The sequence below is a fragment of the Corythoichthys intestinalis genome, chromosome 12, assembly GCF_030265065.1.
Source record: "Corythoichthys intestinalis isolate RoL2023-P3 chromosome 12, ASM3026506v1, whole genome shotgun sequence".
NCBI classification, from domain to species: domain Eukaryota; kingdom Metazoa; phylum Chordata; class Actinopteri; order Syngnathiformes; family Syngnathidae; genus Corythoichthys; species Corythoichthys intestinalis.
Genome location: NC_080406.1, coordinates 38,372,320 through 38,388,382, shown reverse-complemented (window position 1 = coordinate 38,388,382; position 16,063 = coordinate 38,372,320). Strand labels below are relative to the sequence as shown.

The 16,063-nt window shown below is 39.1% G+C and overlaps 1 protein-coding gene across 4 annotated transcripts in view; it reads left to right on the top strand.

The window, feature by feature from the left end:
* The first annotated feature begins 2,563 nt into the window (after positions 1-2,563).
* LOC130927087 (alsin-like) overlaps positions 2,564-16,063 on the top strand; it is a 61,206-nt gene continuing 47,706 nt past the window's right edge. For 3 of the 4 annotated variants that reach the window (XM_057852627.1, XM_057852626.1, XM_057852625.1), the window contains exons 1-5: positions 2,564-2,760; positions 3,148-3,283; positions 9,310-9,470; positions 14,822-15,046; positions 15,140-15,330. In XM_057852627.1, coding sequence (XP_057708610.1) covers positions 3,264-3,283; positions 9,310-9,470; positions 14,822-15,046; positions 15,140-15,330 — 597 coding nt within the window. In that variant the 5' untranslated portion in view covers positions 2,564-2,760; positions 3,148-3,263. Of the gene's footprint in view, positions 2,761-3,147; positions 3,284-9,309; positions 9,471-14,821; positions 15,047-15,129; positions 15,331-16,063 lie in introns of those variants that run through there. The other variant, XM_057852628.1, reaches the window with a different exon arrangement.

Genomic DNA, 16,063 nt, shown 5'->3' with positions numbered 1-16,063 from the left:
TTGATTTTGGGGTATTTTATGGGTCACTTCCTGTTGATTTTGAGTTACAGAATAGGAAGTAACCTGGGAATCACCCAAATGAATAGGCGGTGACTCAAACTCAACAGGAAATCACCTGTAAATGCCCTAAAATGAACCGCAAGTGACATGTAAATGCCCTGAAAACCCACAGTCTAAATGGATTGGGCGTCGTGCACCGTCAGTGCAGCCTTAGAGTTAACTGAGACACTATTATGATGGAAGATTTTGGTAGCAACTTGTTGGTTCCTTTTTATTTATCTATTTTTTTTAGATATTGACACCTTTTTAAAACGATATCTCGATTCTTGGCAGGAGCATATCGATAACCTTTTGGGATACAAAGTATCACGATATATCACCATTTCGATATTTTGTCACACCCCTATTCTCTAATTACACCTTAACCTGTTCGTCTGTTCGAAGCATCAGCCATTACTTGGCAGTGTAAATGTAGAGTGGATAAAATTGGTATTCGTACTAAAAACAACAAGAGTTAAAGCGGAAATGTGAACTAAGGTTGGCCAACCATGTTTTTGAATAATATCAATGGCTAAACAATTATAGCCATATTTTCATTATTTTTTTTAACGCAATCCTTCCAGATTCTTTGTTTAACCCATAGCAATGCCCTTGACAACGAAAATGCTTTTCTTCGGCAATCTTCGGCAATCTTCGGAAATCTTCGGAAATTACGTCACACCGGGAAGTGCGAGGGAAGTCTGCCATAGAACAGTATTGTTTGTTGCATTGCTTCTCGGTAAGATGCCACGGTGGTGTGTGGCGATGTTTTGTTCTCACTCAAACGAAAAGTTTTTTGCGTGGCCAAAGGATAGCAGGGCACGTAAATGGACATCTTTCGTTCGCACGAAGCGAATGAATTTCATGCCATCATCGAGTAGTGTTCTCTGCTGCAAACACTTCGAAGATGCCTGCTTCCTTAACCGGTCTGCTTATGATCAAGGATTTGCCAAAAAGTAAGTGTGATTTTTGGATAGATGACTGATGACTTTGTCAAAGCAGAGCTGCCAACTGTTGTGGAATGAACAGTATAAGCTAGCGACGTTAGCCGAAAGTTAACATGTGGCAATCCCCGATCATAGTTGTTGTTGTTGCGAGATCGCTAGGTTAAGCGTGTTTAAATTGTGCGTCATCTACGATCTTGTCCGAAATGGGGTGTGGATGTGCATGTAAGCGGGTCGGCGTCGCGATAATTCACGGTCACGTTGCCGTAAGAGACACCCACCGCCGGTGAGTTTGTGCACATTTATTTGTATTTGTATTCTGTATTTCCACCTTCATGCTTCAAGCATTGCATTGCATTTGTATGGTTCGGCATTTCTTTCACGGTGATCGCTTGATAGCCTTCTAGTTTGTGTTTTACGTACGAGAGACGCTGACAGTTGACAACAGCAAGCGTGTTGGTTTTAATGTCTGGCAGCGAATCAGCGAGCAACAGGTCACGCAGTGAATCATGGGAAATGTAGTCTTGGGACAACACTGAAGTGGTGCTTTGTAATCTGTTCGCTTGTGTGAAAAAACTACATATCCTCACGCCATTAGATGCCACTTCCTGCCGAGAGCCCCGAGCTGTGTTCGTACTGTTAGCTCCATGTGTTAATAAGGAAACAAAATTGTCAGCACGTCATGTGTTCGATACATTTGTAAACAAAAAGCTCATAACAAGACACTATGCATGATTCGTTTAAGAGACGCTGGAGTAGTAGAAGGCGAGGAGGAGATCAGCGAGAAGCAAAACTTCGCGGTCGAATGTGGCGGCAGTCCGCTATTATTTTGTTTTCTTATTGTTGCCACAATAAAGTGGAGAAAGCCATCAACGACTCATCTCCTTCTTTCCCCCCAGCGTTTTTATATTATTATTTTATATGCACGAGAGCTGCCGGATCTGCCAAAATTAACATGAAGTCTGATTTTTTTTTTTTTTTAACAATGTCATCAGATAGACAAAAACATAAAATTATGTGCAAATGTCTGCATCTTCAAATCATGAAAATAATAACAGCCTATATCTTACCAATCTTGTAATCTCGATGGGTCTTGTATCCATTCCATGTCAGGTAGTCTAGGCACATTGTTTGCATCCTGATTAGCGTCTGGCTAATACATGTTAGGTCCAACATAAAATTCCAACCTCCTCTTCTTCCTCCAACTCTTCAAAAACTTGGATCTCCTCCCTTGCGCTCGATCTATCGCTTATATCGCTGTTTGAATCATTGTTTGAAGGGCTTTGTATGGCGGCCGTATGTATGGAGCTGCCATCGCTGTTCCCGATGTGACGTATCACTTCCGGGTTCGTCCCCTTTCAGGCTCTAACTTCGGAAACGCGATTATTTTGTCAAATATACAACATATAAATATTTTTTTTTCATGCTTTATTTGTCGGACAATGTTTAATTACTTTAATTGTGACCCTATTTGGTATGTTATGAAATTACTTCACATTTCTGCTTTAAACTTGTTTGCTAGTAAGATGAATCACAGCTGCGAAAACAATCGGTCAAATTTGATCCTCACGTGTCGCCGTAGTAGCCTGTTGCTCCCGACAATAACATTGCTGAACTCAGCTGTCACAACTTCTGCTTCGACTGCGCTGCACTGATTGACATTTGCACAATTAACTCTACCCACCGGCTTTTTCAAGCACAACCACTAAGCGGTTTAGTTCGTTTTGTTCACATTGCCAACCACTGCTCCCTTGTCCCAAATTGGCTTTGATAGTTGGTAAGTTTTCTCCGAAGATTTAGCTCCGCATTTGTAGCATTCTGCTAGCCAAGTGTTTGATTGTTTTTTAAAAAATAAAACACAAAGCTTTAAGCTTTGTCATACTAAAGAACATTATGTAAGTAAACCAGTTAGCCTCGTTTCGTGGATGCCCGTGTAGCAAATAGTTTTGATAGTAATTTGACTCTTTACGTCCCGCGTGTCAAAAGTGAGAAATGTACTGTATTTCCACTACTAAACATGCAGCAACTTGATGCATAATGGTGGATAGTCCTAACATGTCAGTGGTATTACCTGGCGTACCTTTAACTAGACATTATGAAGCGTGTGGTGAATTTGAATGATCTACGTAAAATGATTTAGTGCACTGTGTATTTCCTCACACAGCCAGAGAATGTTAGACCATAATGCTGACAAGACATGACACAAGATTTCCACAGAGAACCACAACACCACTGTGAAGATGTCCTCCCTGTCCTTTGGAATGGATTGATGCTGAAGTGATGGAAAGCAAAGAGCAGAGGTACAAACTAGGCCTGCAGCTATCGATTATTTTAGTAGTCGATCAATCGATAAACTAGTTAGTTCGAGTAATTAGATAAGGAACATAAAAAAATTTAGATACCTGACCTGTAGAGACGTGCAAAATTTCCGATTCTTAGATTATTCGCGATTCGGCCGTGGAAGATTTGAGAACGATTCACAAACATCCAAATTCCGATTATTGAATTATACCAGGTAAAGCGGAAATAAAATGTTGTCAGCGCGGTCTTCAGGACGCAATGAGGAACGGACTGAGAGTAAATATCATGTTCAACTCATGCCGCTAGATAAAAAAAAAAAAAAAAAATACCTGACTGCGGCCATCAGCCGCTACAAACAGCGCCTAGTTGCTACAAACATACGGCTATGGTAGATATCACATATATCTAGAACTAGATGTGAAATGACAGACGACGGCCGTGTTATAGATCATATACCAAGAACTAGATGTGAAATGACAGACTTTCCCGCGCTAGTAAACAGGCGCCATCTTAAAACAGTGGACTTCTCGAGAAGGCTCTGTTGTAGTGAACCTAATTACTTTATAACTAAAAAAAAAAAAAAAAAAAAAACCCAAATCGGCAAAATCTTGACTTGAATCTATCTTTAAATGATGAAACAGTTTTAAAACTTTCACGTCGAAAGTAGACAGAGGGGAAATTATGGAATAACGGGAGCAATTTTAACAACTTTAACGGTTGATTCACAACATTAAATTAATTGAATGTAGTTTAAAGCTGCCAATACAGAATGGAGACTTGAGTATTTTATTTACTGTTTGTAACGGTTAACTTGATACTGAAATAGTACTTTGTTTAGCCTGATAGGATTTTTTAACAATTTTTGAACTAGTGTACAAAAAATTTAAAGCGGAGGGGGTTGTGGTACATCAATAATCGATTTATAATCAAATCGGAGCCTCTGAATCGTAATCGAATCGTTAGGTCCCCAAAGATTCCCACATCTACTGACCTGAGCCTGAAACGGTATAAACATTTTTAAAAAATGAGGATATATGTACAACAAAAGAACAATTGGCTAACTTACATAGTAAAAGTCCGCTAGTTTAAATGCTATATAATGCCAACGTGTTTTTTTTTTTTCTTTTTTTTTTTTTAACAATGCTCTTAACAAATAGTTAAAACACATATTCCCACAAAAAAATGGCTAAATATACCTGTAAATTAAGAATGCATTAAAAAAAACATTAGCTCAAACAAAAGCTTAGCTTATGTTGGTCTTAACAGGGAGCAGATGGATTCAGCCGTGTGAAATGAGGCAGACCAGAGGGCAGTGTATCCACCCAAATCAATGAAACAAAAGGCAAACACTTTCAAAACAAATCATTACAATGCCACTTTAATGAAACGAATACTCGAGGTAGGAAAATTTTATTTGAATATTTTATTTCTAATCGAATACTCGAGTTAATTGTCGCAGCACTAGTACAAACACATAGAAGGATGTCATGGAGTTTGGTTGTTAGTCCGTGTCAGTTTAGTCACAGAGTACCTGAAAAAGTAATATAAGTACTGATTACGCTTCAAAAAAAACAATCTATCGGTAGTTACTTAATGATTACTTTGTTATCCAAGTAACTAAATTACTTTAAAAGTAATTTATTGGTTACTTTTTACCAAGTTTTCTCCCTTTGTTGCCTCACCATAAGAATGTCAACAGAAAAATGCCATCACATGTAATTGACTTTCTGAGGGAGGAAGATCAGAATTTTTCACATAAGGCTTAATCTTCCCGTTAGCGGTTATTTAATTAGTCGATGGAGTTGATTTCAACCGCTATTGACTTGCGCTAGCTTATTCACTCAGGAGCCCTGACCGAACAAATAACTGACAAACTGCATAGAATTTGTTGAAATCAACTCGACCGACTAATTAAACCCAGCTGACTCGAAGATTAAGCCTAATGTAAACATTTCTTAACTTCGGGTTAGGGTTCAGGGTTTAGGGATTAGAGTTAACAGCATATCAGTGCTAGACATGTGCCGATTATCGTTTTCAAGGTATACTGTGGTATGAAAATGTCACAGTTTCAAAATAGCAAAAATTTTCTGTCCCGAAGACCGCGCTGACTGTGTTTTAGTTCCGCTTTACCTGGTAAAATTCAATAATCGGAATTTGGATGTATGTGAATCGTTCTCGAATGTTCCACGGCCGAATCGCAAATAATCTAAGAATCGGAAATTTTGCATGCCTCTAGTAAAAACTGTCATGAACGTTTCCCACCAGCTATGAGAGTTAATTCCAGCATGTTTAGTGTGTCTAGCGGTGATAAAACATGTTTTATTTTCTCTCTGGCAACTGTCTGTGTCGAGAAAGAGAGCGTACGTATAATATAAACATGATACGAGTCATACACATCTTCTTATTATGTAAAATAATTCAATTTTTGTTCTGACGGTAGTAATGTTGCGCTGTGGCTGTGGGTTTAGGTGCACCAAAAGACTGCACTCATTTAGAATATTGCCATTATTTTTGTGATTTATTTTAACTAAACATTATACTTATGTTCCGATTTGCTAATCTGTTTTGAAAAATAAAAATCTTGTTCAATGGAAAAAAAGTTTTTTTTAACCCTGGTATCTCAAGGTAACAAATTTTAGAGCTCTAATTTCAATACCGTAATATTTTGGCTTAAGGTTATCATACCGTCAGAATCTAATATCGGCCCATGCTCAATCAGTCCTAATGTAAAACAATGCAAATTGACTGCACAATAATCAACAAAACACAAATGAATTTTGCAATAAACAGTTTTTTGCAATAAATGGTGAACACAAAGGTGGGGGCGGGCACACTTTACACTCAATCGGACTTGTAGCACATCCCAAAGATGCTAAACGAAGACGTCACCTCACGGCATAAATGTGCAACACGAATATGATGTAAACAATGCTTGCCGAGCGATGACTAGTCACTGTTGCAGCGGCAAAGCTACAAAGTGGCCGAGCATGTAGCGGCTTCAACTTAACGCTGGAACCCTCCAGATTGAAGCAAAAATACTCATGTTCATGCATGGACACACACAGATCCACATTCCCTCGCACATCTCAACAGGTGGCTGCCCTCGGCTTGAATATGCACCTGCATTCGTCACGCCTTTCTCAGTCCCAAAACACTTAGTGCGTGTGACTCGAGACCAAAACAGGATGTAACTATGAGCAGTTACTGTGGAAACAAACCTTTTGAGAACCTTTCTAACATTTTCTATTCAAAATGCTCTTCGTTCATGATTACAATATTCTTAATTCTACATACTTTATAAGGCACTAACAAAATGGTACCGCACAGATGCTAAGGAAACTAACTTTAATCAGATTACTGGTTTGGAGAAATGAACGCATTAGATTGCTCGTGACTGAAAGAAAGTAATCAGATTACGGTGACGCGTTACTTATTACTGACAATATTGGTCAGTGTGTCCTATTAATGATGGAGACAAATGCAGGGTGTACCCTGAAATTGAATCTTCGATGTCTGCCAGCTCACCTACATCCTAACTGGGATTTGCATTATAGAACAATGAAACACTTGATTGATTGATTCTTGAGTCTAGATTGACACAAGATCAGTCTATTTTAACTCATTAGCTGGCATTGACAGATAGGCATCCGATCCAAATGGATTGGATTAGTGACAAAGTAATTTAAGTTTACAGCAGAAGGATGAAAAGAGCCGCATGAGCAGACGTCTGTTATCATCAATGACATTGAGTTTTTTTTTTTATTTTGTGAGTATTGCAACATTTTGTAAATCCCCATTTTCATAACTGTACAAAATCCCCAAATACACTGTTGTTTGCATCCCATGCACTAGTGCTTTTTTTATTTTTATTTTTTATTTTTTTATGTTTATAGAGTTGCCCAATATAATTACTGGTAAGCTATAACAGTATCGAGTTGATTGTGAGTTCATATTAAAACATGGAGATATAGTACCCCCACCAGTTTATGAGCTAATGTCCTTTTAATGTTCAGAGAATCACAACCAGAAACTTAGAACCAGTTTACAACCCTTTGTTGCAAAAACTCCAGCTTAAAATGATTTGTTAGCAAATCTATTGGATAAATATTGGATACATGATAGTTACTTGAAGTGCTGTGTTGTTTTTAATATTATTATTAGCACCTTAATGCTTGAATACAACCAGATATTATCAATGGTTGTGGTTTATTTGACAGCAGGGTATTTATTTTATCTCTCTATTTTATTGTTTGGCCTATGAAAAATATGTATTGTATGGATAAACAGATCAAATATCCCAGAGAACTTGAGTTAATTTCATGTAGTTTTAAAGAAAAAAATACATACTCTGAAATCATCGAGTGTACTGTATATACAGTGGGGCAAATAAGTATTTAGTCAAGTTCTCCCACTTGAAAATATTAGAGAGGCCTGTAATTGTCAACATTGGTAAACCTCAACCATGAGAGACAGAATGTGGAAAAAAAAAAAAAAAAGAAAATCACATTGTTTGAGTTTTAAAGAATTTATTTGCAAATCATGGTGGAAAATAAGTATTTGGTCAATACCAAAAGTTCATCTCAATACTTTGTTATGTACCCTTCGTTGGCAATAACGGAGGCCCAACGTTTTCTGTAACTCTTCACAAGCTTTTCACACACTGTTGCTGGTAATTGGCCCATTCCTCCATGCAGATCTCCTCTTGAGCAGTGATGTTTTGGGGCTGTCGTTCGGCAACACGGATTTTCAACTCCCTCCTCACCCCGTGGTGTCAAAATGATAACAAGAATGGTGAGCAAAAATCCCAGAACCGCACGAGGGGACATAGTGAATGACCTACAGAGAGCTTGGACCACAGTAACAAAGGCCACTATCAGTAACACAATGCGCCGCCAGGGACTCAAATCCTGCACTGCCAGACGTGTCCCCCTGCTGAAGAAAGTACACGTCCAGGCCTGTCTCTGGTTCGCTTGAGAGCATTTAGATGATCCAGAAGAGGACTGGAAGAATGTGTTATGGTCAGATGAAACCAATATAGAACTTTTTGGTAGAAACACAGGTTCTCGTGTTTGGAGGAAAAAGAACACTGAATTGCACCATACCCACTGTGAAGCATGGGGGTGGAAACATCATGCTTTGGGGCTGTTTTTCTGCAAAGGGACCAGGACGACTGATCTGTGTAAAGGAAAGAATGAATGGGGCCATGTATCGAGAGATTTTGAGTTAAAATCTCCTTCCATCAGCAAGGGCATTGAAGATGAGACGTGGCTGGGTCTTTCAGCATGACAATGATCCCAAACACACAGCCAGGGCAACGAAGTAGTGGCTTCGTAAGAAGCGTTTATAGGTCGTGGAGTGGCCTAGCCAGTCTCCAGATCTCAACCCCAAAGAAAATCTGTGGAGGGAGTTGAAAGTCTGTGTTGCCCAACGACAGCCCCAAAACATCACTCATCTAGAGGAGATCTGCATGGAGGAATGGGCCAAAATACCAGCAACAGTGTGTGAAAAGCTTGTGAACAGTTACAGAAAACGTTTGGCCTCCGTAATTGCCAACAAAGGGTACATAACAAAGTATTGAGATGAACTTTTGGTATTGACCAAATACTTATTTTCCACCAGGATTAGCAAATAAATTCCTTAAAAATCAAACAATGAGATTTCTGTTTTTTCTTCTTCTCCATATTCTGTCTCTCATGGTTGAGGTTTACCCATATTGACAATTACAGGCCTCTCTAATATTTTCAAGTGGGAGAACTTACACAATTAGTGGTTGACTAAATACTTATTTGCCCCACTGTAATTCTTGTCCATATCCTACACTTGCTACCTACTACTTGCTGTGCATTTGGGTTGAGAATTTGAATTATGGGAGTAATGCATACGTCATAGTGAATGTCCACACAGGTGCAAGCATTTTATCAAGCACATGCCCTTTAATCAAAGTTTCACAAACCTACTGCATTCTTTCAGTGTTTACACAGGAAGGACAATTCTTGTGGTTTACTGATATTAATTACATTTGTAGCCTTCCAGAAGAACCGGCCGACACAACTCCCCTGCAAGGACTGCTCCACATTTGGCAGTCAGGGGGGCAGAGGGAGCCACTTAGCCCAGAAAGAGTACTTCTGTCTCAGCGTGTCCTGCAGGTTGCCCTGGGAGAACATCATGGGCTCCTGCTTGCACAAGGTAAATGCATTACTCGTAAAACATCTTGTACTTAAAGCGGAGGTTTTGACATTAGGTTTAATCTTCGTTGGTGGAGTTCATTTGAACAAATTCTGTTCAGTTCGTAAGTCTTTGTTAGTTTCAGGGCTCCGGAGTGGCTAAGCAAGCGTGAGTCAATCGGGGCAACTTAGCATGCCAATAAAAAAAACAATACAGATCTAAGAATACATCCAACATAGTCAAATATATTCAAAATGGAGATCATTGTCCCAAAACACCCATGAGGCCAAAACAGTGTCACAAAAAAACTGCCGTAATTCATTTAGTTCTGCAGGACTATTTTTAAAAAAAATTTTTAGATTAGGGGTGCAAAATATCCATTTTTTGACACCGATATCGATAACTTCCTGCTCCTCAAGGCCGAAACCGATACAGTAACCGATAATAAATATATAATTTTTCAATGTATATTCACCTGAATTTTTGAACACCTGTAGGTAAAAAATACTTGTGGTTGATTCAGCATAGATTTGCCTTTGACCGAACCAGAATTTTCATGATGACATGAACATTATTGTAATGAACAAAACAAAGACAAGAACACTTTTGACTTTAAATAAAGTGCTCATATTATTTTTTTCAAATAAATATAATTCGAGTCAATCACAGTCAGTCAGTCAGTATAATTGACGATGGGTTCCCCTGAACAATGAGCACTGATCTAAAACAAACATAAACCCAACAGGTATTTTGCTTTGTCAGCAGATAAAATATTTGGTGCAACAGGAGAGGAGACTTTTGTCTTCTTGGTCCATGAAACAACTTTCTTAACCTGGCAATTATAGAACAGCAAGCCTATCCATAACCAAAAGGCCTCTCAAGAACTTGCAAACATAATACTGTAGAATTCAAACATTTGCTAATTGCCATAGTAAGGTTTGTAACTCAGTCAAGGAAAGATACGGCCTCTACAACAGGAACAAAACTTATACTGGCAAAAGAGGAGTGGAAACAAGCGCATACATCCCAATCCGACACCGTGCCAAAAATACTATTAATATGCCCGATAATATATAATGTTATCGGGATGACGTCATAATTCCTATTATCGGACCGATAATTATCGTGCACCTCTATTTTAGATGCGGAATATGACCACAATAGAGAGGAGTGCTTCGGGCACTTGTGCTCACGCTGCATTCGTGGAAGGTGGGAAGTCGAACTTATCCCGCTCGGAGGGTACCAGTTGAGACCTCAAGCATTCCAAGGGAATGTAAACAGTAAAGATGGGTGATCGTGACAAGTTGTTTTTTATTTTGGCCATCAAAAGACAGTTTGACCTCCAGCAAACCTGCCTTCTTGTAAGCGATCAAATAGTGGAGGCATTCCAATGATATTTTTCCAGATCAGAGGCTGGGATCTCTGACTTCCAACCTCCCCCGAATGCAGCGTCAGTTTGCTGAGTTAAGTGACAGCCGGCAACATGGCGAAATGTGCATTTAGAGGCTGTGGAAACAGACAGAAGAAATAGGCAAAGGAAAGTTTCGACAAATTCCCTATGAACAACGAGGAACAATATAAACTGGTTACTTGCTGCTGGCGGTGAAAAAACCTGATGTGCTATCACTCCGCCCTGCTCCTCTCCAGAGCTTCTGGATTACAAATGTTGCTTTTCATACTGCCATTATTGACATGCAATGGTAAGTTTTAATAACTTTATCCTGAAAACATAGCCAACACTATTGATTGCATGTGTCATTGATGATTTTCATGTGTACATATGTTGTTTTTTTTATTGGTATGTTAAGTCAGCCCAATTGACTCACGCTAGTTTAGCTACTCCGGAGCCCTGAAACTTAACAAATAACTAACAAACTACACGGGATTTGTTGAAATCAACTCCAACGACTAATTAAACTCTCGCTAACTCGAAGATTAAGCCTGATGTAAAAAAGTATGAACCTCCCCTTTAAGCCTGTAATGATTCATTTATCCAGAAGGAAATTACATTTATTAAGGTGTTCAGTTAGGTTGGCTAATGGCCATTCTTGAAAGATTTATATTTAATACTGTTCCGGTGAAAAATGGAACATGTTATGTCCCTGAGTCCTGAGTTTCCATTTTTGTTTTACGTTATTTATTTCATTATTTTAAAATTATTAATCATTTTATACAGGAAACTGTGGGGTGAGGGTAACATTCGGTGAGAGTTCCCAATTAAGTAACTGAACTCTCAAGGCCTTTTTCACACTAGCGTCAGCCCAGTGTGAAGAGTGGTCCACGATAAACGCAAAACCGGAGGAGCCACGAAGCCTGCAGTAGACGCTGTCAGGATTTAAAAGCGGCAAGCATATTAGCTATAGTTCCAAGCACCAATGCGTTTTATTTTTCATTATAGCACAAGAAAACAGCGGCTTTTCCTATTTCATTGAGTAGGGGGCATTATAATAGCCCTAAAGTGTTTTAGTTTTACTAGTTTCTGTGAGAGGGTGAATAATTTTTTTTTTTTTTTTCTTGTTCGTGAAATACATTTCCACACAAACGCACATCGACGTACCATTTAGCTTAGCAAGGAGTGGTATGAGAGTCATTTTTTTCGAGTGTCCTAGAGCTCCTGAAAAAGCACATCGTCAGCTGTGGTTCGCGTATATCCGTCTTCAAAAACAGCCTGATAGCACAGATGTAAGTATGCCTGCCCCTCCACTATTGGATGCTTTGTAAACATCAGCGTGACGGTGTTCTGAAAATAGAACAAGGCTCTATTTTGGTTCCCACATCTCGGTGAAAATTCATTTAAAATTGCTGTTCCGCCCAAAACGGCCGCCCACAGCTCACTTTTTCCGAGAAGTCCCCTCCCACATACACAATGAGTAGGTTGCCGCTAGAGCAGGGCGGTAAACCGAAAATTTACCGTTACCGAAATTCTTCACGATGACCGACATAATTTTGACCATGTCGGTAAATTCGGTAATTTAATAAAACAAGAAAATATAGTCTTTTCATCCCGCTTTGACTCTGCGTTGTTCGGCTATGTTCATTCCCCTTTAAGAAAGCAGTTAGTGTGCTTACGTATGGAGTCAGGTGGTTTTCAGAAAACCAAACAAACAGAAGCCCGGTAGGCTAACGCTAGCGGCTAACGCTACAAGTAAACGTGATGGAGTCGGGCTTAAGGGAGCTTCGCCAAACTTTCACCCAACATTAAGTAAACTCTTGGCGGGTTCCAGACGGGCTTTCACCCGCTGTCCTTCCTGGTTCTCACGATTTCAGGAGAGGATGTTTTCAGTGCTTTCTTCTGGTAGCCAAGCCACAGGCTAACGCTAGCGGCTTACGATACAAAGGAACATAATGGAGTCGGATAGCGGCTCTAACCATGTCGAAACGGCTGAAATTAATGAGTGGACTGGGCACGGACTTCATGTAGCAATCATTATGTTGCGTTATTTGGTATCTCTGTGTGATTTCTCTGAAAGCTTTCATGATGGTAAAGCACTCAGCATAAAGTATAATCCAACGGTGAAGCCTATATATGTAATATGACAGTTTAATGGCCACAGCTATTTTTCTGTATGTGATTGCTTTATTCTGCCATCATAAAATCTTAAATGTTTCATTGGCATCACAGCAATACAGCTTTAATCTGGTTGTGTCTGTGTGGGGGGTGCATGTATTAAAAATTGTTCTGAGAAAAAAAAAAAAAACTGGAACCTTGACGTAAACACTTGAGTTGAATAATTATGTCACAGAGGCCATTACCAATAAGTTGTCTGAAGTGTACTGTTAAAGCTGCAAGTCATTTGTGTTACAATTACATGTTTGCACAGTCGTCATATTGATTTTTATAATTTTGTACATTTTTCAAGTCATACAAGCTGCTTTAAATGTGCACAATAGAATTCTTATCGTTTACAACATTTTTTTTATATAAATATTTTGACTGCATGTGCAATTGTTAAATTGAAAGCTGGTAAATAAATTTAACGAGAAACGGTTAATTTGTATTCCATGCATTGATTCAAATTATATAACAGTCCGCTTGGGTGAATTTATCGTCATTTATCGCTATCGAGGTAAATCTGCTCAATTTATCGTGATACATACTTAAGGCCATATCGCCCACCCCTAGTTGCTGCTGAACCCTTCACCCTATGCTGCCGCTAGTTTGAAACGGGCTTCACTCCATACTTGTATTGTTACCCCGGCCAATAGGTGAAACCTACGAAAGACTGATATTATGTATTCGGTTCCATATTTCCGTCTGTTTTTCCATTTGAGTTCAAGATAACTCAAAAACGAATAAAGAGATTCTTGTCAAACTTGCATTATAGGCTAATAATAAGATCAAACGGAAGAGATGATTAAATATGAAGGTAATGAGGTGAAAAGTCACAGAGTTCAGAAGAAAAATTCACAATAACTGGATAACAAATTAGTCGATTTAACTCAAATTGGTATGATAGGTGATATGGAGAAGAGAAAAGGTCAAAGGTCACAGAGGTCAAAAATATAATGATGCTTTGTATTTGACTGTTTTGGCGTAAGTGTGCTCACTAGCCACGTTTACATGCTGACTTTTATTCATACCGATTCAAATCATTCCGAATGGAAATTTCACATCAGCTGTTTACATGTCACTTCATCTATTCCGATCCAGCGTTTACATGTGACTGCCTTTATTCCGAAAGGACGTTTGACAACTGCCGTCTGACATGTGCAGATTAATCAAAACAAAGCGTCACGTTGCAAAACATGGAGATCGATTGTCAGATCAGGTGCTGTTTTAACTTTTCGAGTAGAAACAAAACTTCAGAATGATACGCCGTTCATTTAAAAAGTTGTGTGGGTGCGCTGTGCGTGTGCTTGGAAGCCATGTTGCAAGTGCCGTTACTTACGTCACCGAGTGACGTCACCACGTCAGTACGGAGCATGCGCAGAAAGAACGCAACCAGACACCATTCCGCTTCCCTGTTTACATGATATAATTTTACTTCTAATCGGTTTGGGAAAAGGAATATTCCACCCCTGTGAATCGGAATGAAATTCCATTCGGTTTGGGCCTGTTCATTCCGAATGAGGTGTTTATATGGAACACATTTATTCGGTTTGAACAAATATTCCGATTGTAATTGGAATATTTGGCTCCATGTAAACGTGGCAACTGATTGCTCTAGTTTCATTCTTAAATGTTTTCTCAGCTACGTTAAACATACTAACAAAAAGATTCAAAATGTAACATGTAATTTACATAATTAAGCTCCTGTTGTAAAACAAATAAAGAATGGTAAATGAGCTTTTGCTGACTGTCACCACTACTGTGTCTCATGTAAAAGATTTAAAGTTTGGTAAACTCACCGCACATGTTGTTTTTCATTCAGGTGGTCTTGTGTATTCTTTTGGAGAGCTGCTGTGGAGGGGGCTCAGTGTTCCGCCTTCTGCCCCGTTGTTGGAGGTCTCGCTTCGAGGGACAACTGTGGTCCATGTGGCTTGCGGTGGTTTCCATTGTGGAGCCTTAAGCGAGCAGGGCATTGTGTACATGTGGGGGGAGAACACTGCAGGACAGTGTGGGCCAACTGAAGCCGACGAGGACTCAAACGTGACTGGTAAGTCATCGTTATTCTTTCCACCACCGTGAAAACATGACTCCCTTAAATTGCATTCTTGAGGTTTTGCGTCTGAATAACAGTTTATGTTAGTTGCAGAACCGTACCCACTTCCTGTGGTGGACGACGAGGTGGTTCCTCCCGTGAATGTTCAAATTGTTGATCTGGCTTGCGGGCGGGAGCACACTCTGGCATTGTCCGCCCAGAATGAGCTCTGGGCTTGGGGTAGTGGATGCCAGCTCGGCCTTGTCACTAGCAACTTCCCTGTTTGGAACCCACAAAAGGTGAAATGACGGAATGCTAAATTATGAACAGGGGTATATTGTTACAATGTCATCAATAAAATAAGAATTTGGTTCCCAATGATGGTAATAGACATCGAATAAATTTTGATGGATTTTACAATTATTCGCTGGCAGGCCCCCCCCAGGCAAAAATGGATTGGATTTCTATCACTGTCATTGGCACTGAAACATGATAATTCGCTGCCAACTCATCAAGTTAAAATGGATTGGACGTCTACTGTAAATGCACCCAAGATAAAGAATATAGTCATATGATTATTATATTGTCTGTCTACATGTGTTGCTGCACTTTTATGCGTTTAATTGCTTTATTTTTGTTTATTTTTAAAAGTGGAAAGTAAAAGTCACAAAAAAAACAACTTGAAGCAGCAATTTTTGAATATTTCCTAACTATAATAGTGCTGCAACGATTAATCGATTAATTTGATTAGAAAAAATATTCAAATTAAATTTTGCTGCTTCGAGTATTTGTGTAATTAAAGTGCCGTTGTAATGGTTTGTTTTGAAAGTGTTCACATTTTTTATTGAGTTGGGTGGATACACTGCCCTCTAGTGGAGACAGTGAATATGGCACAACTTCTTTCACATGGCTGAATCCAGCTGCTCCAGGTTAAGACCAACATAAGTTTTTGTTTGAGCTAATGTTTTTTTAATGCATTTGTAATTTAGTTTATAGGTATATTTAACCGTTTTTTTGTGGGAATATGTGTTT